The sequence below is a fragment of the Arvicola amphibius genome, chromosome 10 (genome assembly GCF_903992535.2).
Source record: "Arvicola amphibius chromosome 10, mArvAmp1.2, whole genome shotgun sequence".
NCBI classification, from domain to species: Eukaryota; Metazoa; Chordata; class Mammalia; order Rodentia; family Cricetidae; genus Arvicola; species Arvicola amphibius.
This window is the reverse complement of record NC_052056.1, coordinates 59,037,872-59,064,013: the sequence shown is the minus strand read 5'-3', so window position 1 is coordinate 59,064,013 and position 26,142 is coordinate 59,037,872. Positions and strand designations below refer to the sequence as shown.

At 48.1% G+C, this 26,142-nt stretch overlaps 1 protein-coding gene across 5 annotated transcripts in view; it reads left to right on the top strand.

The window, feature by feature from the left end:
* Window positions 1–26,142, top strand: part of Mylk (myosin light chain kinase) — a 249,598-nt gene that overhangs the window by 132,085 nt on the left and 91,371 nt on the right. For 4 of the 5 annotated variants that reach the window (XM_038344888.2, XM_038344886.2, XM_038344887.2 and 1 more), the window contains 7 exons: window positions 836–854; window positions 1,264–1,356; window positions 1,896–2,413; window positions 2,946–3,152; window positions 9,099–9,233; window positions 12,810–12,962; window positions 25,924–26,061. In XM_038344888.2, coding sequence (XP_038200816.1) covers window positions 836–854; window positions 1,264–1,356; window positions 1,896–2,413; window positions 2,946–3,152; window positions 9,099–9,233; window positions 12,810–12,962; window positions 25,924–26,061 — 1,263 coding nt within the window. The remainder of the gene's footprint in view (window positions 1–835; window positions 855–1,263; window positions 1,357–1,895; window positions 2,414–2,945; window positions 3,153–9,098; window positions 9,234–12,809; window positions 12,963–25,923; window positions 26,062–26,142) is intronic. The other variant, XM_038344889.2, reaches the window with a different exon arrangement.

The following is a 26,142-nucleotide window of genomic DNA, read 5'->3' as shown; positions in this document are numbered from 1 at the left end:
TAAATGTTTCCGCAGTCCACAGAAACTTGTGTATATAAACATATTTAATTGAAACAGGTTTCACGGAACCACCCTGACACATTCTGTGTTTCACGTATTCTAGTGTTTCTCTTCCACCAGATACAATTAAAACAAGAAACTCCAGTCCTGATGCAAGGATGTAACTTGGCCACTCCCTATGAGTCAGAACCTGTGGCAGGCCTCTGCAGCAAGGTTGAACCAACCATCCTTGATTTTCCATACCCTTACATTTCAAAACTATTCCCTCTTAATATACTTGATGACAAAAGTATACACTGCCGGAGTTTGTTTGAAAGTATTCAAAAACAAACAAACACAGAATAAGACAAAAGGAGACTGACAGGACTGGTAAGATGCTCTTTCCTTACCATGCTGGTGACGTTCAGGGCTTGTGATGTCCACCTTTCTCCTGGGATATATTTTGGAATTTTCCATGATAAAATTTAAAACGCATCAGATAGACTTGGTAAGAAAAGAGTATATTTATACTTCCTGGAAGAATAACATGTCACTTCCTTTGTATGTTTCTAAAGCATTTATCTGCCCCTTAAAGGACTTTTTTTGGGAGGGTAGTTTTGAAGGCTGGAGGTAACTGTGAAAGCATCCGGTTTGGCACCTTCATTGGAGGGTTTGTTTCTTGATCAGGCCCCAGCTGCTGTTGGAAAAGCCAGGAATATTTCTAGTGTGAGGAAGATTTCTTAGCCCACTCCACGCCCCACGCAGGGGAGCTTTTTAGTAAATGGAAACAATGTTACCTTGGCGTTGTCTCTGCTTGGCATGGAAAGTAATCCACTGTCTTTCTGCCCTCTTCCAGGTTTGGACAGTGCCACTAGGTATGTCTTTTCTTTATAATTGTTACTTTTCTCCATCTTAAAATACTCCACACAGCAATAGCAGCAGAAATGCTCGGAATTTTCAAGGCATTGTGTAGGAAGCGAGGATTGGCTTGGGGTCGCTTTATCTGGGGTGCTTTGCTTTGTCCTCCTGTGGTAATTTGCTGTCAGTGTGGAAATTCTCGGAGCACTCGGTGCCTCAGTATCCCCTTGGGGTCTTCCAAAGCTAACCCCACTGAAGGTAACTTCCCTGCTATCCACTGGTCCTCTGGGGCACAGTCGTGGTTGCTTTCTTCCCTTGTGGATGTGAGGCACAGAATGGATGTCAGGACATGGGAGAACAGACTGCCCACTGTAGAGAAGGCTTTCACTGCCTCACATGTGGAATGACAGCTGTCTCTCTGTGCAGAACAGAGGGACACCAATTTCACTCCTCAGTCGAGAAGGCCCTTTCTGAAACAGCCACGTTTGAACTCAGACCCGGGAAGTGTAGCAGAAGCAGGTGATGAAAGCTCGGGAGGACACATTCTAAGGAAAGTCCCCTGTGGGGCCCCAATAACCCTCTCGTGGCTGTAGCATGGTGGTCTGTGGTCAGTGGCTTGTGCGACTAGAGGCAGCTAGGACTCGTTGCCACTGGGATGCTCGGCTTTATCCTTAAATAGAGTGGGAAGCTGAAACCTCCTTGAGCTTCAAGTGATACAATGAAATTTATGTCTTTAAAAGGCTGACTGCCGTGCCTGCTTAGGATTGGATCAGAGAGGGGCTTTGTGAGCAAGGGAAGATGATCGGTTTGAGCTCCAGAGCCCCAGGGAAAAGAGATGCATCAATGCATAGGGCTATGGGTGGAGCAAAGGACAGGGAGGGTCAAGAGTGGCCCCTAAGCTCTGATGTGGGATGTGGAACAAGCTGTAATACTTTGCTTTAGCCTTCATCTGTGGGCTTTGTGATACTTGACATCTCTACCATGGTAACATTTACAAATAAACCGTTGACCACCGTGTCCCTTTTCCCTCTCCCCTCCTGGCCCTCATCGCCATACAGGTCATTTGTGAGAGGAACCAAGGCCCCCAATCCAGACACCAGGAAGGAGGTGACTAATGGAATCTCCAAGGACCCAGAGACTGTGGCTGAAAGTAAGAACTGCTCAAGCCCCCAGAGGAGTGTCGCCTCTGCCTGGGCCACAAACAGCCACCTGGAGTCCCCGCAGGAGCCCAAGCTGAAGCTGTGTGAGGAGGTTCCCAGAAAGGCCCTGCATTCCTTAGTCTTGCAGAAGACATCCAGCACCATCACCCTGCAGGCTGCCAAAGTTCAGCCAGAAGCCAGAGTGCCAGGCCTTGGGGCCTTCTCTCCTTCTGGGGAAGAGAGGAAAAGTCTGGCTGCCCCTCAGCAAGCCATGCTCCCTACCAGACAGTGTGGCCTGGAAGGCCCAGTTGGGAACAAGTTTGTCACCAGGAACATCCCCATAGAGAGCCACAGGGAGTCATCATTCCCCAGATTTGAGAGTAAGCCCCAAAGCCGAGAAGTCACCGAAGATCAGACAGTCAAGTTCGTCTGTGAGGGTGAGTAAAGATGCTTGTGCTGGTTCCCAAAGTGTAACCCCGGGACGGCCATTCCCTTCCTTCAGCACACAGCAGTCTGCACCTCCTGTGTCTGGGCATCACCTTAAACTAGGTCCCTTGGGAAGCTACTTTTCTGGGTCTTCTCTTTAGGAAGTGCCCGGTCTCTAAAATCCTCAGAGTGGCCCATTACTCCTTATGGAATAGAGCATTGGTTCTGTGCTCTAACTCACCCCTCGGCATACCCATCACCACAAACACACTTCATGCCCCTTCTTCTTTGTCCTTCTTTTCCCGTCCCTGTCTCCCCTGGAGAACTGGCTCATCACCCCTACTGTCCCCCACCTCAAGACCCTGTGTCTCACAGGACATTTACTCAGCGAGGAGTGCAGGATTCCAGGAAAAGAGGTAGACTTGGAAGTAGGAAATCAGTTCCTGCGCAGCCTGAGTCCTTCCTCCTGTCAGTCTCTCCCCACCCCACCCTAGAAGCATGCAGTGCTCCCTGAGGACACATGATTCACACATGGCCCTGTAGTTTCAGGGATACCAAAGCCTGAAGTGGCCTGGTTCCTGGAAGGCATCCCTGTGAGGAGACGAGAAGGCGTCGTTGAGATTTATGAAGATGGTGCGTGCCATTACCTCTGCCTGCGGAGAGCCCGGATGAAGGACAGTGGGAGATACAGCTGCACAGCATCCAATAGCCTTGGCCATGTGTCCTGCAGTTGGACCCTCCTGGTGGACCGTGAGTACATCTTGAGGTGGATTCTTGGTGTGGTGACTCTCATAGGTTATTCCATGCCTCAGGCAGTTCAGGTCCTGCAGCTCCACACCCTAATTGGCCACTGTCACCCTCACCTACAGGCCAAGGGAAAAGTCACTGCTCCCTCCCCCCCCATTCTTAATCAGATGTTCATCGCAGAGTCACCTCAACACAGGCATTCCCCAGTCCCTGCCAAGGCCAGTTGACAGCTATACTTTTAGGTTCCTCCACTGTCCGAGTAGTGCCATGACCCAGCTCTAACCACAGAGATGGGGCATTCACTAAATACACAGGCTTAAAGAACTACCAGACCATGGGTGCCACACCTTTATGCTTGTTTAGCGTCTTGTTTATAGAAGCAATCTGTGTTCATTGTACAGGATTTAAGCCATATGTAATCTTCTGGCTCCAAAATAAATATTTTAAAGCCTTTTAAACAAAATCAGCTTTGCGCTTGTCTGAATCCTGCTCTCTATTCTAATTCACTCATGTAACGCAAACCTCTACATTGTTTAATACTTTTGAAGGCATAATGTTTAGTAGCCATCTGCTATTGTGAGAGTGGACATGGATAATTTTGGCATCTTCTCCTTGTGCCGACTGTTTCTGTTGTTGTCGTTTTCCCGCTGCTACAGAGAAGCCGCCATGAATTGTCCTGGACATGCAGCTCAGCTGTAGAGTGCTTGTGTAGCTTGCGTGATTTCTGGGTTTTGATCTCTGACCCCAGAACAAAAGAAGAGGGAGGGAGTCAGTCAGTCAGTCTACGTTTCCATTTGGTTTTCTATAAAATTTCTCCCTTGGGCTGGTGAGAGGACCCAGTGGGAAAAGAAGCTTGTTGCTAAGGCTGATGACCTGAGTTCAATCCCCAGGACACACACTGTGGGAGGAAAGAAGCAACTCCCACCATTGTCCCCTGACTCCCACATCCTTGCTATGCCGTGTGCACTGTACATGCACACACACGCACACAGACATCCACACACACTAGGTAAATTTAATTTTAAAAATTTCCCTTTTAAATACATAATGCGTGATTGTGGGGCCTAGGTCCATGTCAAACATTGATAAACCTATTAAACAAATACCCCAGAAGTAGAATACACCAAGTTGGGAGATCTTTGCCAGGTTATTTTAACAAGTGGATTATAAGGAAAGCAGAAAGGGAGGGAGGGAAGGAGAGAGGGAAGAAGAGAAACACACAGACAAGGTACAAAATATTTAAATTAAGTTATAAATAATATCTATTGATAGTTTGTGGACTTAGTAAAATTCTGACTGAAACAATATTTAAAAGTTTTTGTGAGAGATCAGAAAAATGTAGACAAGATATTAGACACATGGCGCTATTTAAGGTTTTGATGAATGTCTCAATCTTTATTGTTAACTTATTCTCTAGTGAAGCGTATATGATTTCTTGCATTTGCCCTAAAATACATCACATTTGGGCAGCGTAGGCACGAATGTTCCGAAAACAATATTGGTCTATAAAAGTGGAAGTGAGTGACATCTGCACAGGGATTCACTACATTACTCTGTCTGCTTTTGGGTGTATCTGAAAGTCTCCCCAGGAAATAACTCATTAGAAGAGGGTGTCAGGAGCCTCAGGAGATGGATTTACATGCAGTGAGCCATCTGTCATAGGTACTGGGGACTGAACCTGGTCCTCTGGAAGAGCAGCCAGTGCTCCTGACTGCTGAGCCATCTCTCCAGCTCCTTTGCTTGCCTCTTTACTGAGATGTTACTGTGCTGGTGAATTTCTTTACAAGGAACGTTATCTCTTCCTTCTGGAGATGGAGTACCTGCGGGTAGTGATGTCAGGCCCAGGAGCTCTTGCTTTGTCAGCTGGTCCAGGCTCCACATCTTGTTATGGGATAGGTGTGTGTCTTCAGGGCTACCAAAGGTGAACGGGATGTCTGGAGAGCCTAGATTCTTCTCTGGCTTCGTCTGCTGTGAATTTGTCTACATCTTAGAGAAAACTTTTTTTTTATTTCCATCTTGGGGTAGCCTGTTTCTTACCAGCTCCCTATCATTTTGTTGTTGTTGTTGGTTTGTGTGGTAGGCAATTTGTGACATAATTCATGTAACATAAAAGTCACCCTTGGAAGTTTGGAATTCAACTGATTTTAACACATTCACGGAATTGTATGTCTCTTGCCAACCATCTAAATTTAGACAATTTCACCAAAACCCTAGCATCATCAGACATTGTTGTTCCCTTGGCCCCAATACCCATTATTTATTTTCTATCTCTATGGATTTGTCTATTCTGAACGTTTTGTATCAGTGGAATCATAATGTGTGGGTTTTTGTGAATGATTTCTTTATCTTAGAAGAATGTTTCCAAGTTTTGTCTTGGTTGAAGCCAGCACTTTATTACCTTTATAGCTGAATAAATAACGTTCTATTGTCTACATCAATTTGTTGTGTTTGTTCAGTCATCAGAAGATGAGTGTCCAGTGTGCTTCTGCTTCCCGGGCATTTTTACTTTAATTTTTAAAGATTTCTTACATGAGTTCATTGCATTTACACATTTATACCCCGCCCTCTTCTGCTCCAACTCCTCCTATGTACCCCATCACTCCTCTAATTCATGACATATTCTTTTATAATTATTATTGTTTGCATACACACACACTCCACACACACACACACACACACACACACACACACACACACACACACTTAGTCCAGTTAGTATTACCCATAGGCACATGTGTTTAAGGAGGACTACTTAGGACTGAGAAATCTATCAGGAGGTTCTTGTCCAGAGAAAACTGTCTCTCCCTCCCTCAGAGGCCATTCATTAGCTCTTCTAGGGATGGGGCTGTCTGTGTGCCCATTGTGTGCAGTGCTTTCAAGTGTCTGGGGAGTTGTCGAGTCCTGATGTGATGCTGTGTTGCCCTTTGAGGAAGCAGCGGACCGTTTCCTACAGTAGCATCACCGCATTGCCCCACCAGCAATGCACAAGTGTTCCAGTTTCCCCACACACCAGCACGTTCTCTGCCATATTTTACTTGTCTCTCTGGGATTCTTACTTGCTTTCCTCAGATGACTAACTCTGAGTATATGTCATGTGCTTTTTATGTGCTTTTTAGTTGTTTGCAGTGTGTGTGTGTGTGTGTGTGTGTGTGTGTTTTGCCAAAATGTAGTGAAACACCTTTGCCCATTTTTTTAATTGGGTCAATTTTTTGTTGTTGCAGAGTTTTAAGAGTTCTTTATATATTTGGGATACAAGTCCTTTATTAAACGTATGATCTTTAATGTTTCCTCCTATCCTGCAAAGTCTGGCTGTGTTAGCTTTCTGTCCCCGTCATCAAATTCCTGACATAATTGACCTAAAGGGGCAAAGGTTATTTTGGCTGACGGTTTGAGGTTTTAGCCCATGGTCGACTAACTCCGGTGCTTTTGGTCCTGTAGTGACAAAGCCTACCAGGGAGTGTGTGATGGAGGAGGCTCCATCATGGAAACCAGGGAGTAAAGCAAAAGATGACTGAGCAGAATTCCAATATCCCCCAAAAGGACATGCCTCCAGTGGCCGAACTTCCTTCCACTAGACCCCACCTATAGGGTCCACATAATCCAGAAAGCTGAGGACCCAATGCATGGTCACCTTGGACATCGGTAGCACCAGAATACTTGGCATGTGTCCAGCGTCATCTCCATTCCATCATCTTGATGACTGAAGTAACAGTTGCGTTCGAATAAGTTAAGGAGATGCCTTGGACCAGTGTGTCTTCCAGCCTTTGATGAGGGATTCTGCATGTGTTTAAGTAAATCTTCATTCTACTGCTGAAAGTTCACAGCTCAACTTGGTCGTTATTCCCCGCTAGCACCGAGTCCCCAGACCAGTCAGAGATGAAAGCAGGGCCTCTCAGGTCTGATTTGAGCATACACAGAGCTTTGTGTATGCTGAGAATATGTCCGGGTTTGATAGCCATGGACCTTTTCCCAGTTTTCCCTAGTAAGTTTTTATTGGTCAAACTCTATTGCTGCCTCAGTAGCAATGATGTTAAATAATTGCTTTTTCACAAATACCTTGGGGATAAAGTGGTTCACATAGACCAAGCTCTGAGTCAGGTCAAAGCAGACCGTGCTGGAGGTGGAGCCGAAGGAGCTGCTGGAACCAGGCAGGGATGATGATTCTCTTGGGGCTGTGGTTCTCGGGAGCTCTGACCCCCCTCAACCCCTGCCAAACAGTTCATTTTCACAAGTTCCATAGTTGCTTCTGGTTTTCAAAGCTGCCAAGAGCTGGGGTGAAGGGAATGAGAGTTGAAAGACCACAGAGCCTGCTGTCCTTCCCAAGATCCAGCTGAGCTTGGAGGGATGCGGTTTGGGTTTCTCACGCCTTGGTTAATATCCAGAGTTCTGGAAAGCTTAACCCAGAATCTCTGTGATGACATTCTCTCTGCCCTTCTTTTTTTTGCCTTGTTTTTTGTTTTTCTCTGCCCTTCTAGAAGTGCATCGCATTCCCCTCTCTTCTTAAGGTAACCACTATCTTGCAACCTCTCCAGACTACAAATGTCCCATTCATTCTTGGCAAATACTTTACCAAGATGCAGTCTGTGCTGTGCACGTGATTTAGCATCCACACCAGCCCTCTCTTTTTTCCTTCCTCTAACTTTCCTTTACTCACATATCTCTTCAACCCCTTCCATCCTCCGTAGAGAGCTTAGCCAGCAGGGATGACTCTGCCCCCAGTCTTTCCTCTTCCATCCTTCTTGGTTGCTCTCTTCTTGGGAGCTCTTCCTGTACCTCTCTACTCTTTCACACTAAACTCTACTTCCTCCAAGCAGAGTTTCTACACACAGCTTCCAATTGACAAAAGTGGCAAATGCTCTCTGTGAATATTCTGTAGGCAAGACTTGTGCCAAACGCCCTCCTTGCATTGTTGCCTTATCAAAGATATTGTGTTTCTAATTCAAGTGGCTAGGAACACAATCTTGTCAGTGACTCTGAACAGCATCTCTGTAGTGAGGGAGTCTGATGATGACTCAGAGAAGGTGTGGATGGTGCGTTCCTACAGCCCTTGGGCCGGTGGTGCCTTCCTAAATGTCAGGCCAGATCAGAAGCACCATTGCTATCTTGTGTCTGCTCATGCACCACCTACCCTAAAGTCTAGAAAGTGTGGTTGTGAATCAGAGTTGCCTGTGACTCCTCTATACCATACCCACGATGGTTTAGAAGCCATCATCTGTACCTGTTGCTCTTCATTAAGGTCCTCAAGTTTTAAAGTGTTTCTCCATCTACAGTGTGAAAGGCTTTGAACTTTGAACGATACACAGGCAGTTCTCCGAGAGCAGAAAGTTCTTCCATCAGTGTGGGTACAGCATTGCCATCAGTCACTTTGGACCTTTGACCTAGAACAGGGCCCAAGCCACACTTGGAAAATACATATGAATCTTTGCCATTTGATTTAGCCCTGAAAATGGGGGAAATAATTAATTAAAATAATTTCAAATGGAAATGCCCCCACTATGTGTCTATAGTTTCTACAAATAAGGTATTAATTTGAAATGAGACCATGGGATCGAGGTAGCATGTATAAAGAAGATAACCTAGAATACAGAAAGATGAGAGAAGGCATTCCCAGGATGCTCAAGATAGCAACAGTCAAAAGTAAATGGGAGAGGCCCGTGTCACAAGGAGGGAAGACAGGCCCCTCTGTGTGTGTGCCCTAGCACTAGGAAGCTTTGTAACTCTGAAAGACCCCCTGTCCGCTGTACTGAGTGGACTGCAGGTGTCTGATGCTTTTCCTCCCCTAGCATGGAGGTAGGCGAGGCATAGCCAGCTGTTGAGCATGGAGGTAGGCGAGGCATAGCCAGGGCCCAAGACAATAAGGTGTCTGCCTTACCAGGCTTGGGATAACTTGTCAACCACCAGGTGGATGAGCTGTGTCTGAGAGGATCCTTCTGTTGTTTGCCTTCACAGGGTCAGACTTGGCACAGATGGCCCCTTCATTCTCCAGTGTCCTGAAGGACTGTGTTGTCGTCGAGGGCCAGGATTTTGTGCTGCGGTGCTCTGTACGCGGGACCCCAGTTCCCCGGATCACTTGGCTGCTCAATGGTGAGTTCCCCTGCTCCAGCTCCATTGACCTCCTGACTCGAGTTCTAGCTTCTCATTCTGAGCTACGTGTGCCTCAGAAGCACGGAAGGAGAAGCTGTGGGAACTGGTCTGCTGCTTACTTGCTGACCTAGCTCATCCAGCCTGGCAAGGTGGCTGTTACAGATTCACTAAGTTCACATATACAAAGTGGGTAATGAGATGCCTGCCCAGAGATACACATGCAATTTCGGTTTCTTTTCTTGTGATTAGACTCCTAAGAGATCATCCATAAGCATTTGTTGAATTAATAAATGAACATGCAAATGAATAACCCGGTAAACCACATCAGAACTTGGCCAAAGAATTTGACCTTCTATTGGTAGACGGATCCAGGATGAAAACTAACAATTCTATGATGCTAATTATAATTCCATAATTAAGGAAGGCTATTTGACTTTTGTTTTGTTTTGTTTTCAAGACCCCATCAGAATGGGCAGAGCTAAGAAAGGGGCAACGAGCATTTCCTCCAGAGGGGCAGTCTGTAAGTCCTTTCCGGTTTTTAGGGCATACTCCTCTACAGCAACTGTTCAACTACATGTTGCAGCATAGAAACAACAGACAGTGTGCACATGATTTGTGGGCACTGAAATAAGAAGCTCATACAATTTCCCCGTGTCATGAAATTTTATTCTTTTTTTATTTAAACACCACACACAGATAGTACTTAAATAGTGTTCTTGGTTTGCTAGCTGTATAAAACCGAACCGCATAGGTCAGCATGGAGAAGTTTTTGGGCAGTGAACAGTGATCAACATGCAGCAGATGGTGCATTTGGAATACTCAGCCACACATGGGACATCTCTATTCTATTAGTGCCATGATTCAGGGACCACCTCAGAAGATGGGACAGAAAGACTGCAGAAGTAGGGGAGGGTTGCTGGAACAGTGTCTCTGGACATGACAGGACCGCTCCAGTCTTGAACTCTCAGCACCCATGGTTGCCTACATAAGACCTTTATACGCTCTGTAGCCAAGAATATATGAACAGCAAAGATTGGACTTGATGGGTTAGTCAAACAAAACAAAACAAAACAAAAAGGACACAAAGTGGTGGGTTGGGGTGGGAGTGGATCTGGTAGGAGTGAGGGGGAGGAGCTGGGGAGACTGTGGCCAAAGTACACTGTATGAAATTCTCAAAGAATTAATATATAATATACGTAAGTACACCTTATAATTAATACATATTACTATATCCTGTTGTATCTGACAATGCAATATATTACAATACAATTGTAGTAATTGTGTTGTATTCTAAATAAGTAGTATAGCACATTAATTGTTTTATTAGATAGATCAGGTTTCAGGTGGGGTTTGGAGCATGGGTTCAGGTGGTTTGCTATTAGTAGTGCGGACTGAATGCAGGGTCGATCTTGACTTTCCACACTTTTCCCACCAGAGGGCAATCGTGCTTAAATTCACCTTCCCTGGCTGCTAACTAGTCCAACCAGCCCTCCAAGTTGAGAGTTACTTAGTTCTCAGTCATGATGTATTCTGAGCCAGCAGTTTCTTTCTGGGGCTTCATCCCTGCTTGTGGGACCCAAAGAGTCAGGAATTCTACATCGGTAAGAGACAAGTTCTTATAGTGCTTGTCACTAATGTTGGGACAGAGGAGACAGGCTGAGGATAGTCAGGGAGCATGCTGGTGACCTCAGATTCTAGGGTTATCATTATTGCTTTTTTTGATACTCAAACTATTTTTTTAAAGAAAACAAACTATCTTTTTTAATTTTACAAACCAATCCCACTCCCTCTCCTCCTCCCATTCCCTCTCCCTATCCCCACCCCCATCTACTCCTCAGAGAGGATAAGGCACATTGCTTTGGGGGAAGGTACAAGGCCCTCCTTTCAGCCTTCAAGGCTGAGCAAGATATCCATCCAAAGAGAATGGGTTCCAAAAAGCAAGTACATGCATTAGGGATAAATCCTGGTGCCACTGTGAGTATCCCTACAGTCTGGCCCAGCCATGCAACTGTCAACCACATTCAGAGGGACTAGTTTGGACCTATGCTGGTTCCTTCCCTGTCCTACTGGTGTTGGTGAGCTCCCATTAGCTCAGGTAAACTGTTGCAGTGGGTGTACCCATCATGGTCTTGACCTCCTTGCTCATGTTCTCACTCCTCCCACTCTTCAACTGGACTTTGGGAGCTCAGTCCAGTGCTCCGATGCAGGTCTCTGCCTGTTTCCATTAGGTGCTGGATGAAGGTTCTATGGTGATATTTGAGATATTCCTCAGTCTGACTACAGGGCAAGGCCAGTTCAGGCATCCTCTCCACTATTGCTTACGGTCTTAGCTGGGGTCATCCTGTGGATTCCTTGGAATTTCTCTAGTGCCAGGTTTCTTACTAGCCCCATAATGGCTTCCTCAATCAAAATATCTCTTTCCTTGCTCTCATCTCTGTCCTTCCTCCATCTCGACTATCCCATTCCCTCAAGTTCTCCTCCCTCCCTCCCCCACCCATCTTCCCCTTCTATCCTCCCTATCTCCCCACCCCCTGCTCCCAGGCGATTTTGTCAGGCGATCTTGTCTGTTTCTAGGGGTGTCATTGTTACAAAAAGAAGAGCAAAGGGTATTCAGTCCTCTCAATGGCGGTCTCTGGCCCCGGCCTTCTCTCTGTCCACTCCTCTCAGTCCTACTTTTCTGGAGTGCAGTTGATTGGGAAAGTTCTCTTCCCTCCCTCTTGCTCGGCAGTCTGTTTGCAAAACTATCCTGGAGACATGAAGTGTTGTTATGTGCAGAGAAAGCATTGCTCTGTGGGGAGGGCTGTTTCTCCCTAAACTGCCTGCCTCCCCTCCCTCCTCACCCTTAGTTTTATGAAGTGCAAACTAGGACTGGGGGACGTAAGAGAAAGAAGTGACAGTTGCTGCCTGTATAGCAGATGAACGCATTCCTTTAGAGGCCAGACTCTTCAGTAATAAGACAGACTACGTCCCTAGAAATAAAGCTTCCATTATGGGATGATGCAGTTTCAGGGCATGCAGTAGTAAGGACGGCACTGATGCTAACTGCTTACAACCCATTGCCACCTAGGACTGTGTATAAACAGGGTTTCTTCTAGGACCACTCATTATCATTCTCCACGTTTATCTTTTCCTTGAATGCTAAAGTGCAGTTTATTGTGCGGAGGAAATGAACATATTGCGACATTAGGGTGGGGCTGCAGCATTGCTCTCTGATCAATATCTCTAATGGGAAATGGAATCACTATTTCTGGAGACATCTCAAAAGAGCTGGGGACCACATGTTCAGACTGAGTGAGGTCTACTCTGCCTGAGTCTGGGCTGTAGACCAAAAGGCCCTGCGGAATTCTTTCCAGGTGTGTGGAATGGAGGTTATCCCAAAATGCCAGCTGTCTGTCATTGCCCCCCTGCATGCCAAATTCTTCCAGAGTGACTCTACCAAGTCTTTCCAGGTCCGGTCTTATCCTCCATGGATTTCGGCCAGCTCCAGTGCCATGACAGTTGTCCTGCTGGGGTCAGGGCTGGTATCCCACCACCAGGTGCTCCCTGGCCTGAGCCCTTCTGTGCTTCCCTCTGCAGGGCAGCCCATCAAGTTTGCTCACTCCGTCTGTGAGGCTGGCATGGCCGAGCTCCACATCCAGGATGCCCTGCCAGAGGACCGTGGCACCTACACCTGCCTGGCTGAGAACGCCTTGGGGCAGGTGTCCTGCAGCGCCAGGGTCACCGTCCAAGGTAGGATCCTTCAAGCATTTCCCCCTCCAGCTCTGGCTGTCTGCTTTGAAGGGAGAGTGCTTTTATAGACCATAGGATGACTGGCCCAAAGCCAAGGAGCAGATGTGTAAATGAAATTGCGGTTGCTGGCAGGCAGCTACGGAAGCAGAGAGGATGCTGGAATATCTAGGGACAAAGGAAAATCCCGAGCATCGGCATGAAGTGGCACAGCTGGCATTCCCCGCTCTAGGGAGGGTTAGGCGGGACGATCCTGAGTTCCAGGCCAATCTGAGATACATAGAAACCGAGACCCCGTCTCTAAGGAAGAAAGGGAATGGAGAAAGGAGAGAAGGCAGCCAGGCAGATGGAAGATAGAGTCTCTGGCAAGCCACAGTAACAGGAGTCTGACTCCCATCCCTTGACCCCACTGGGCCATGGACACACACCAGGGAAAGAGACAAGGGCTTCCCTGACATCAGAAGTCCTCAGTCTAGAATAAGAAAACCACCTGCCCCCAAGACTTGAGGAGGGTACTCACAGGTCATTCGCATGCAGCAGCCTCACAAACCTCTTTATGTTCTGAGGTGCTGGTGATGAAGCAGGTCCTGAGACTTCCAGAATTGCTGAAGGGTCTCCCTCGCCCCTCCCCCAGGCTTGTGTTTTCATTCATCACTAGCCTGGGGGCAAGTAATCTGATTGTCACAGTCATCCATTGATCAGCCCAGCACTTAGTCTGTGGGAATCGCCATGAGTCACAGGCTTGGGACTGACCCTGGGCTGTGGGTATGCATGGTGGTTGTTTCCAGGAAGGCGGGATACTTCTCGGGTCCATGACCCTGATTCCCGCCTTTCCTTGGCCTGTGCCCCAAGCTCCTGGGAGTGACAGGGTCCTCTGGGTGCTTAGACGGAGTGGAGCGTGCCAGCCTTCCCGACTAGCCAAGCAGAATACCATACCTCATCTTTTTTCGTCCCCCCCCCCAAATTCAGGCCTCTTAGGATAGTCCCCTTGTAGTGCGGAGAGCGCATTCTGAAAGGTTGTGTGAGATGCTATCATAGAAAAGAGCACGAAATGCGTTCTGCCTCCTCTAGCTCCTCAGCCATACCTCACAGAGGCCCCTGGGGCTCAGGGCAGAGTGTTGTCCCTGTCTTCTACAGAAGGGTCCAGTGGCTTTCACATCAGTGGAGCTTGGTAGTACCCCAGGATAGTAGGTGAAGCTGGCTTCTGAGCCCAGGCCCTGGGACCGAGGTCCCGGTCACCACAGAGCTGCCCTCTCTCAGAGTACACTGCCCCGGCCCAAAGAGGAAGGCTAGCCACAGAGGGAAGGGCTAAGGGAGCTGTCACTAATGGAGAATGTGTTAACTGTCTGCCCTGTGCAGCCATCTGCCAGGAGGGACTTGGATTTCTCTGAAGAAATGCCTCTTTGTGGAGTCATTTGTGAACCAGCCTGCTCCTTTCTTCCAGGAAGCCTTCCACACCGGGGTCAGAGCTGGTGGTAGCCCATGAGATCTTCATATATAACAATTTATCTCATGGCATGGCTGCTACAGGCCTTGGGAGACCGTGGTGTGAGATTTCCAAGGAAGCCCAGAAGTTCATACCCTGGTCTCAGAGGCCCAGGGCAGCAGCTTTCATGTCTTCCCAGAGGCCAGTCCCGTCTGTACTGGGTGGGAAAGTATGAATGGCATAGGGTGGGCCAGTTTACCCAGTCTTGAGTCTGAGGCGGCCTTGCCAGCTTCCTCTGGTAGTCAGCTAATCCGGCATCCGTCTTCAGTTGTTTGGGTTTCGATTGTATTAGAGACTCAGCTAAGCTAACAGTCTCTGTGGGTAGGGGGGTAGTCAGATGAAGACAGGGGAACTCCAGGACAGTCCCCTGACTCCTGGGTGCTGGGAAGGCTGGGGAAGGCTGGGGAAGGCTGAGGGCGGCCCCTCTCAGTATGCTTTAGAGGCAGATTGGGACGGCTGCAGCGTGGCCCCACCAGGTCCTCCGGATCTGCTGTCAGCAGCCTGGTGAGTGAGTGCCCTCCCGGGTGGGGGATGTACTGACCTTTTCAAGCCAGACTGAGGCTCAAAACCATAAATGGAAAACAAGACTGAGACACAACCACGCTCGGGTCCAATACAAGACTCCCTTGCACAGGGCTGGCAGGGTAAACCTGGCACAATGACATTTCTGGCACCCTGCCCCAAGGTGCTTTGGAGGTTCCAGGCTGTATCATGCACCATCCCCAGCTTTGGAGTTATTCTGACTTTTCCAGCAGCTCCTCTGGTTCCAGGCCCCTGGGAGATGTTCAGGGACTTGTTCCATGTTGCCTCAAACGCTCCCCAGGCCTGGTTCTGTCACTCTCGGTGGGGCATTGCAGAAAGTGCGGATTCAAAGCCAACTGCCTGGCCTGAATTCCACCCACCGTTTCGTCCTGCCACCTCGATGTGAGCTCTCCAGGCATCGCATTCCTCTGTGTGACATGGGGGGCACTGGTCGTCACAGTACTGTGAGGATGAAATGAATTGTCACCAGACTATAGAATGACCCATACGTGCTGTTATGATGGGTGCTCAAACTTTCAACAAGACACGTTATCCCAGGAAGTGATTTTACCCAAGAATCAACTTGCAGCAGTAGAGTATTATCTGCCTGCTTGGTGAAGGTCAAGATCTGCCTGGGCTACACAACCCCACTTAGAGCCGGCCATGGGCTCCTGTGCTGCACCTCAAGGCTCTGACCACAAGGTGGCAATATGCAGCAACGCATTGCCCTCCACTTGCCATATTTCCGGAGCTCTGTCAGGGAGAGTCTAGCAGATTCTATGCTGAAGGGCAGACCTGGGGACTCTTTATCCTTTTGTCAGGGCTTTGCAACCTTTCAGGGCTCTGGCCCAGCACCCCGAGTTGTTCTGCAGCTGCTCTATTTGTCTTTGCAGCTCTACCCCTGAAGCCTAGCTAACTAGACAGATGTCACTTTCCCTGCTCACCTCAGAATAAGCCCTGCTCTCACCACGCTTCCCTTGTCCCATTTACTTACCACAAGTCTTTCCTGAGTATTTGCGTTCACCTGGTCTGGGGACACTGTAAAGCACAGGTCTACTTTTGTCCTGCCTACCCCTCTGATGGCGGCGGTAGTCAAGCCGTTACTGACTTTACCTGCTGATGCATACTTTAAAGACAGCGAACAGAGGTCTGGAGCTGTTGCTCAGGTGTGGAGAGCATTTACGCCATCCCTGTTTTCCCACGCTGGAGCCCCAGCACCACACATAGACTGTGTGAACGGAGAACGAGATTAGACAGAGGCAGACGGAATGGTGTTCTAGGCAGGCAGCAGGCAATGTGGCAAGCACAGAGGCCCTGAGGTGTGAACAAGTCCAGCCTAGTCAAGACGGCCTTTGTGGCTGGAGTCAAGGGAGCAGGTAGCAGGGTAGCCGAACATAATGGACGCACTGAGGGGCAGGGGTGTATCATGCAGGGCCTTGGGTAGCAGAGTAGCAGAGCACAGTGTGGGTGGAGTGAGAGGCGGGGTTATATCATGCAGGGCCTCGAAGTTAAGGAGCACTTGCTCTAATTGCCTTTTGTAAGTGTCTGCAGTCTTCTTTTGGGGAACCTGTCGTCCTCCTGATACTGCATGTGGCTCAGGGCCTGTGAATGGAACAGCAGTGACCGAGAGGGCAGTGAAGTGGACGAGTCCTCCCCATAGGCAGGGAGGCATTCCCTCATCTTCCCCATTTGTTTAGGTTCTCAGAGCTCTGAAATTTCCAGGAGCCCCCTGCAAATTCGCTTTCAAGAGATCCTCAACAAACGTACCTGTTTTCCCCTCTCTCCAGGCTAGGAGAAAGACCATCCCCACTATTAACCAAGCAATATCATCCCTCTACACCAAAAATGGAGCCTAATGGATGATGAATCCAAGTTCCTCCTCCAGTGTCCTGGAAGAGCCAGAAAAAGCCACTAACTCCATGCACGAGTCAGGGGCAGGGGGCCTTCCCTGGGCTACGATATTTTCAATTTACCCCACCTACACACACACACACAGAGAGAGAGAGAGAGAGAGAGAGACCCCACCTATACACAAAGAGAGAGACAGACAGACAGAGAGAGAGAGACCCCACCTACACACACACACACACACAGAGAGAGAGAGAGAGAGAGAGAGAGAGACAGAGACAGAGACAGAGAGACAGAGAGACAGAGACAGAGAGACAGCATGTCTCTGTCAAGGCCAAATTCTTAAGCAATAAGATGCATTAATAATCTGCTAACGGTTCCTATTTTGACATAGTTTCTCCACTAATGGTCTGTTTATTTAACTAAGGGCACACCGGGCCTGTGAGAGGAACCTAAGGACATACATTGTGGGTCAGGTAAAAAGAAAAAAAATCTGATGGGGAAAAAATTGTCTTATGAGGATGTAAGGTTAGAAGGTTTGTCTGATGAAGAATCTCTGGTGAGAACAACAGGCTCTCAACGGCAGCCATATTCTTGACTCTGGACACCTAGGTGTGTGGCAGCTCCCAGCTTCCTCTGCTCATCCCGAGTGTGTGTATGCACGTAGGACCGTATGTCATCTGTCTGCTGGCATAGATCATGGACCCTGCTCTCTGCCAGCTGAGCACACTGGCAACCATTTTCACCCTTACATTTTGGCTAAGAGAGAGTCCACGAAGAAGAGGCAGCACTGTCTTTAATTTTTAAAAACAAAACAACAACAACAACAACAACAAACTATACTGAGCCGGGCAGTGGTGATGCACGCCTTTAATCCCAGCACTTGGGAGGCAGAAGCAGGTGGATCTCTGTGATTTCAAGGCCATCCTGGTCTACAAGGCAAATTCGAGAACAGCCAGTACAATTACACAGAGAAACCCCTTCTCGAAAAACTGAGACCCTTAGTGCGCCCAAGCGTTTGCCGACAGCCTTTGAAACCTAAGCTAAGCAGTGAGGTAAGCATCAAATCAGTGCATCGCCAGCATTTTCGTTCTCTGCAGACTGAGGCCTCCACACTGCAGGGAGGCTTGCGGGCCGGATGTGTCCGTCTGGTACAAAGCTCAGAAGTGGAGCCTTGCTTTACAAATGAGACAATTACAGAGGCTCATAACTGTCCACTTTTACAGCCCTTTGTAGACCATAGCCCCTATTTCCTGGCTCGCAGACCTTGGCCAAAAATACCGTCCGGAATGAGAGCCTTGCGTTCCCAGTGGTGAGTTGAGCCCCAATTCTGACAGCACACACAGCAGTGTGGTTTCTAGGTCTCGCTGGCAAAGAACTCTGGGGGTTTGGATGCTGCCCATTTGGAGTGTGATTATAACTCCCAGGACCTTAGGAAGGCTGAGGTTGTGGGGGTCCCCGCCTGTCATGTAGCAGCCCATCATTACTGGTCAGAGATCTTTTTTGAGATGCCATGCGCTGTGTCCCTTTCATTCTTCTCCTTGCACGCTTCTCTTCCCACTTACTTCTTCAGTTCTGGAGAAGTCAGCAGAAAAGAGAAAAGATGGCCAAAACAGCCAGAAAAGCAGTCCCGTGCCGGCATTCCAAGACAGTTCTATCGGGTTAGAGACAGGCTTTTGTTAAAGGGAATTCAGATACCTCCCCAGGGATTTTATAGCTTGCCAAATGCTCTGGAAATGGGAAGGGGCTGGGCTGCCTTCCTGTAAGGTCAAGAAACCCAGTGCCAGAATGTGGGTGAGAGGCACCAGTCCCCGATGTGGGTACCACACTGCATTTTGAGCACCAAATAAAGGAAGAGGAAAGACTGGCTATAGATGGCCCTCAGTTGGTGATTTATTAGATTTCCATAGAATAACAGGGGTAAGGGGGGGATCCAGTTTGCTGTTAGAATGGTATTTTGCATTGCAATAGCTAATGGCTGGTGTTCAAAGAACTAAAGAGAGTCTTTAGTAGATCCAAGAGAAAGGCCAGCGTGTTCATTGATCGTGCATTTGGATCCATTGACTCAGTGTTTCAGAGAGTAGCAGGCTGACAGTATAGGTTGTCCAGAGGTGGTGGTGGGGGTTGGGGGTGGTAATGGTTTTAAGGAGAAATTCAGAATGAGTTATTTTTCCTACTAAGCTTGTAGAAAGTTGGAGAAGGACTGTTGAGGGAAGAAAAGGGGAAACTGTTGCGCAGTACCAGGAGACACTGCAGCCAGCACCAGCCACCTGGGCGAAGGCTGTGGAAGGCCCCAGGCCCAGGAAGAGTTGAAGGCTTTAGTGGCTCAGCTTGGAGGAGCAGCTGGTACTGCTTATTGTACTGGACCGGTGGGTATACGATGCCACCAACTGCTCCATCCTGTGGGCGCTGAATATTCTACAAGGTTTCCAAAACACTGCATTTGTTCTTGAACTGAAATCCCTGCCATTGGTATTTTCGAGGGGAGCTTTCATGGGAAAAGTACGTTTGTGTAGACAGGGGTGGCTTGTTGCGGTGACTCTCAGCAGCTTCTGCGTACCTTTATAGATGAAGAAACTAATGCTTAGAGGGATTGGGTCAACTGCTGTGTGTGCGTGGGGGGGCACCTGTGAGCTTCTGTTTGTGTGTGTGTTTGTATGTGTGTGTATGTGTGTGTGCATGGAGGACACCTGTGAGCTGCTGTTTGTGTGTGTGTGTAGGACACATGTGAGGTGCTGTTTGTGTGTGTGTGTGTGTGTGTGTGTGTGTATGTGTGCGTGGGGGGCAGCTGTGAGCTGCTGCTGTTTGTGTGTGTGTGTGCGTGTGTGTGTGGAGGACACCTGTGAGCTGCTGTTTGCATGTGTATGCACACGCACACGTGCATGAGCGTGTATGTGTGGGTGGAGGGCACCTGTGTTTGCCTACCTCAATCTGTTTACCTGTCTCAGCCTTCTACCTTTCCTTCCCATTCTTTCCTCTCCTCTCTCATTCTTTCCCTCCTCCTATTTCCTTCTCTTTCTCAAGCCCTATAACATCCTTCATCTATATATCATCATTTGCACGCGTCTGTGAGCTACATTATCAACAGCTCATCCTTGGCCGTGTTTTCCTTTCCCCTCTCTCAGTGGAACGGTGGCAGTCCGTTCAGTGCTGGACACAGGGGCCAAGAATTGGAGGAACAGATAAACCACCTTGGGTGGCTAGCCCAAGTCTAGTGAGCTGTGGCTCAGCCTCTCTGAGTTTGCTCTCAGTGGGAGCAGGAAGCACAGCTGTGGGAAAAGCCAGAGGTCTATTTCGTCTAGCCCCACTGGAGCTGGATACAGGCATCCATCCCTGGTCTTGGGGATTCCTTCCTTGGAGTCCGTGTGCTGTGGGAAGCCAGTGTCTGCCTCCTAGATGAGGAAGGCTGGGGTGCTCTCACCCCTGAGGCTGGCTTCCTGTTGTGACCTCAAAGGAAGACATTCCCGGCATAGGAATTTTTGAACTAACAGGCCGCCCTGGGCGTGGACACACTAGTCAGGTGGTATTATTTGAGTGACCTGCCTCTGTTCTTAGATCCATAGAGAGAAAGCAAGAAGCCTGACCCATTCCTTCACATCTCACGTCTATTGGCCACTGCATCCCTGGGGAGTCAGAAAGGCCACCTTCCTCTGTTGAGTGGCAGTGTGCCCACTGAGAACTTTGTCAAGAGCTCTTCCACCTTATCCCATAGCCGCTCTTAAGTCCTGGAGAGGATGCGTGTCTTGTTGTTGGATCGACCCTGCTCAATCAAAACAGCCAGCAGGGCTCAGAAACACAAAGTGTTGTTAGATATTGTTGTGGGGTCTTTTGAGAGAGGCCCTTGAACCCACTATGTAGCTGAGGAGGATGGATTTGAATTTCTGACTTCCGCCTCCCTGTCTAGCCTGATGGGATGCATGGGTATGCCCCACCGTGCCTGGTCTTAGGTGGTGCTAAGGATTGAAGTCAGCTTAATTCATGCACTCCACCAACCAAGCTACATCGCCAGCCCCACGACTGTTTTCACATGTAGCTGCCTTGAATTATCTGGAAGTCCTGCAGTGGAGTCACGTATACAGTCCACTCTACTCATCGATGCTGCCTTTCAGTAGCTGATAATAGCTAACCACACACGCACGCATGCACACATGCACGCACATGCACACACACATGTGCACACACACACACACACACAGTGCCCCTTTTGCCTGGCTTGTTTCTCCTCTGCTTTTTCTTAGTTGTCAAGAATCTGCTGCATGAATGAGCAGCACTGTGCTCGTCCTCTGTGGCCCTGTCACAGCTCACTGTGGTCAGCACGGGAGAATGCTGGTTCCCTTTGGAGAGGCACCTTTGGTGTGTCCTGTCTTGTCCTCAGGAGGCCTGGCCCTCTGTCCTGGTCAACCTGCTCTGGCTCCACAACTCTGGTCATCTTGTCACCTTAACACATCCTGCACACGCTTTAAGTACAATGGGCAGTTGTAGTTATTTTTTTTAACTCTTTGGGGACCCACCACCCAGCTCCCAAATAAATACATGGAGTCTTAGTCTTACTTATGAGTGCCCAACCTTAGCATGCTGGTTTCTAGCCAGCTTTTCTAACTTAAATTATCCTGTTTCTTTTTAACTGTGTTTGCCTTTGGTCATTTTAACCTTTCTTTATTCTATGTATCTTTCTTTTAATTCTTACTCCATGGTTGGCTGTGTGACTGGGTGGCTGTCCCCTGGCCTCCTCCTCTTCTTCGCCTTTTCTCACTCCTCCCCTTTTTCTCTTCTTCTCCTGTTTATTCTCTCTGCCCAGCAGCCCCTCCTATTTCTCTCTCATGCCTCACTATTGGCCATTCAGGTTTTTCTTAGACCAATCAGGTGTTTTAGACAGTTTGCAGAGTAACACAGCTTCACAGAGTTAACCAAATGCAACATAAAAGAATGTAACACATCTTTGCATGGTTCAATAAATATTCTACAGCAAAAATGTAACACATCTTAAACTAATATCCCACAACACGTAGCAGCTTGAGATTGGGGTTCTAAGGAGCTAACTCAGCCTCCTTTTCTTTGGGTTTCGGCAGAAGCCACTTACTGGGAACCCAAGGCCCCCTGTCTCCTTCACCGTGTGTTTATAGGAAGGCTGACCCATTTCCTCACCCCATAGTGAACTTGGGCTGATTGACTGCTGTCTTCTGGCCTGAATTCATGATCGTCATGCCCCATGTCACTTATCCTGCACCTGCTGGAGGGATGCAGAACAAACAGGAACATCAACCTGCTGGTTTGAGAACAGATTAATTCCCATCATTCAGTTATTCCTGCCACTGTCACTGTAGGGCTAAAGGGAAGAAAGAGCAGGTCGGGGACAGTGACTACTCTGGATCTAAAGCCTGAGCTGCTTCCTTCATCCCTTACCTGGGAAGATGCAGCAAAGTTCCATTAATTTACTTTGAGATCTGTCCCATGGTGTCTCCAAGCATGGCATCATAGAACTTGCTGTGGGCTACTTAAAAGTAGATAGATAGATAGATAGATAGATAGATAGATAGATAGATAGATAGATAGATAAAACGAGTCAGTAACCATCAGGGAGGCTTAGGATCCACTGCTTTTTAGGATCCACTGTGTGGCTCTAACAGGTAGGACTTAACCAGTTCTACCAATGCCATTGATAATGAATGTTGACAATCCTGCTGTAGGATGCTTCAACTTGGGGTGTTCAACTTTATGATGGCATGAAAACCACACACCTTTTATAGAATCTCTCTTCAGATTTTAAATTTTGAATCTGAGCATTTCCTGACATAGTTGTGTGAGCCCTGAGATGACAAAACCCCTAGAGACAGGTGAGGATGTGGGGCTTCAGGTAGAGGCAGAGGTATACTTATGATCAAGAGATGGCCCCAAGTCTCAGGTTTCTGTCATATGCTGGCTAGTTGTTGTTGTTGTTGTTGTTTTGTTTTGTTTTGTATCAAGTTGCTGCAGGCTAGAGTCATCTGAGAGGAGGGACCCTCAACTGAAAAAATGCCTCCATAAAATCGGCCTGTAGACAGTTGAGATTTGGAGGGCCAAGCCCACTATGGGTGGTCCTACTACCTAGGCCAGCGGTCCTGGATGGAATGAGAAAGTAGACTAAATCTGCCATAACGAACAAGCCAGAAAGCAGCACTCCTCCGTGGCCTCTGTTTCAGTTCCTCCTGTGTGTTCCTGTCCTGATGTTCCCTAGTGATGGACCATGACCTGAAAGTTATGAGCCTTTTCTGAAATCTATAAACCTTTTCTTTTCCGAGTTGATTTTGATCATGACATTCTTATCCCAGCAATAGAAACCTAAGACATGTCTCTTGTCCAGCTAAAGGAACAGACATTCAGGTCTTAGATCCTGGGAGCTTCCAGTCCGTCATCCCTCATGCAGGATGGAGGTACAGACAGGTCCTTAGACCCCAGCAGCCAAGATCCACAGGGTACTGTGGCTTTGTTGAAGCCCCCAGGTTAGGGAACAGGCAGTAGGGAGAACTGAGAGAGAGAGAGTGGCCTGAAGGAGCAGACAGCCACCGACTGGAAGGCGAGCAAGCTGGAATCTGGATGTTCCTGCAGCACCCAGAAGGAATTCCGGTCCATCTGTATGGAGCTCCATGGCTTGGGCTGAGAGGCAGAGCAGGAACAGGGAGTCCTCCAGAGAGGGAAAACATTTTGTCCTCGAGCCCTCTCAATCTGTGCAAGACAGGAAATTCCTCAACCCTCCGGAGGCAGCCCAGGCAGGGACATGAGGTAGATTTGTGCATTTCCAATACAGGCTCTCTACATCCACTTCCACAGCCTCCTGCCAAGACCCCTCCAGCAGCTGCACCCCATCAAAAGAGAATTCCTGATATGCGGGCAGGGACCCTACCTGGTGGCCAGAGGTGGGGTGGAGCGTATATGTCCTAGCTGCTCTTGGGTGCCTGCTCCTTATCCTCCCTGGGACACTGGCTGAGAAGAAGCTTCATTCTGACCTTTATTCAACCCTCTGGGCCTTATCCTTCCATGGTCCCAGAGGCTGGGCTGGGAGAGCTTTGCTTTCTGTGGTCCCAGGTAAAAATTAAGATGGTAGAGAAAATACCCTGGAGACTATCCCAAGTTCTAGAGTTTGAAAAGAGGTTTGGAATGTATTTCCCTGTGGTGTTGGAGACCCAAAATACTCCCTTGAAACTTTGATTGTAAGTTAGAGACATTAGTGTGGTTCCGGTTATAAAAAGATGCCTGAAGATGGATACTTTGTAACAAGCTTGTCTTAGTTCCTACTTCTAGAGGTCAGAAATGGAGACACAGATATTTTCACAGGTCTTCATGAACGTCTCACACTCTGTCCTATCAGAGCTAAGAAGCAGTAGAAGTGGGGCTGTGTACAAGTGCATGCTGAAGACAGACCTGTGCAGGTTCCAGGCTCACTTTAGAACATGGTTCTCACCTTAACCAATCCGGTTCCTAAGAGAACTAATCCATTGTCTAAAGAGATTTATCAATCTCCTGAGAAAGTCTTTAATCCCTTCATAGGGGTGCTGTCTCCATGACCTAATCGCCTTTCAGAGGACCCCTTTCCAATGCTTTCATTTTGAGAGTGAAGTTTCTTTATGACACTCAAAGATCATGTAGAACCCTTGCCTATCTCAGGCCCTGAGTTTGATACCCAATACAGCAAACACATAAAAAAATAATAATTTGATGCTGTTCACCCCGAGTTTTAATAAATTCAAACCATAGTACCTGCCCTGCTAATCTTATGCCCTACAGTACCAGAAAACAAACAAACAAACAAGCAAACAAACAAACAGAAAACAGCAACAGGCTACAGAGTAGAACAGACACTGGATAGTCCTGCATTTGAAGCAGCCAGCGCTTTACCTCCTAGAGACTGGCTAAAGCCAGCTTGGGCATAGATGGCAAGAATAAGGAAAAGCCCTCCTGTGTAACTGTCTCTTCAGAGAGCTGAGTAGGGGTGGACCAGGCCTGTACTCAGAGACCTGTCCTGGTCATTGCCCTTACCTGGCACACTCCCTTTGAGCCTCTCCCAGGTTTGTTGAAGTCTTATGAAAGTACAGTAAGCTGCGTGTATTTTAGGAGTCGAACCTAATGAGTTCCGAAGACATGTTTATAACCATGGGACATTTACCACGGACTAAAAAGTGAACATTTCTGTTTCTCGTAAACATTCCTCAATGCTCTTTTCTGATCCATCTACACACACACACACACACACACACACACACACACACACAGTGTGTGAGAGAGAGATGGAGGGGGCTGTAAAAATGAATCCTAACCCTTGCACAGGTGAGGATGCTGCTCAATCACTGAGTCGCATCCCGCCCTGTAGTGTTGATTTGTTTAGCCGAGACATGACCGTACCCTAAACTGGCCTCAAACCCACCGTTCTCCTGCCTCTGCCTCTGCCTCCTGAGTGCAGGGATTAGAGGTGTGTGTCGCCACACCCAGCTTTAGTTTATTTTTCAGAAAAGGCAAGAAATGAGCCCGGAAGTAGAGGTTGGTAGTAGAGTAGGTGTTTATATCTGAGATTCCAGATTTGCAACCCAGCACGGAAAGAAGAGGTAAGAAGGGGACTGGGAGGAGAAGGAAGAATAAGAAAGAGAATTGTTCTGTTTGCTGTGTATGTTGTATACACAGATCATATCTGGCAGGATTAAGAAGAATCGAGCATTGTTTACTGCTGGAGGACTGTGCCAGGGAACGAGCGGAGCTGGAAGGGAGACTTCATGTAGGCCTGTTGGCATCTTTTGAATTCTGTGTCACATGAGTGAATCACTTAATTCAAAAGAGCAAAGAGAATTTAAGGGGGAAAATCTTTATGAAGATGCCAATTGTGAACTTCGTCCCCGAGGTTCTCCTCGGGCAGCCGAGCTTGCTTGCCCAGAACTCCACGGAACTTCACTGTTTAGTCTCTGCTGTCAAGCAAGAGCATCGACACGTCACATAGTGACATGGGGCCTATGTCCCCCGCGCTCTCCAGAGCCTCCCGACATGTGTGAGACCCGAGCTTCAGCACAGCTGTGCCGTCTAGTGCGTTTGTTGAGTTTGTGAAAGAAAAGAATGTTTCTCTCCCATTTTATTTCCACCACACAGAAAAGAAGAGTGAAGGAGAGAGGGAGCACCTTCCGCCCCCGACTCCCAGCAAGCACGTCGCACCCATCTTCCTGCAAGGCCTCTCTGATCTCAAAGTCATGGATGGAAGCCAGGTCACCATGACAGTCCAGGTGTCAGGTCTGTCCACACAGCTCTCTCCTCGGGTGTGTTAGAGGGTCACCATGTGGCAATGGGTATTGCTCCTAGGTGCCCAGAAAA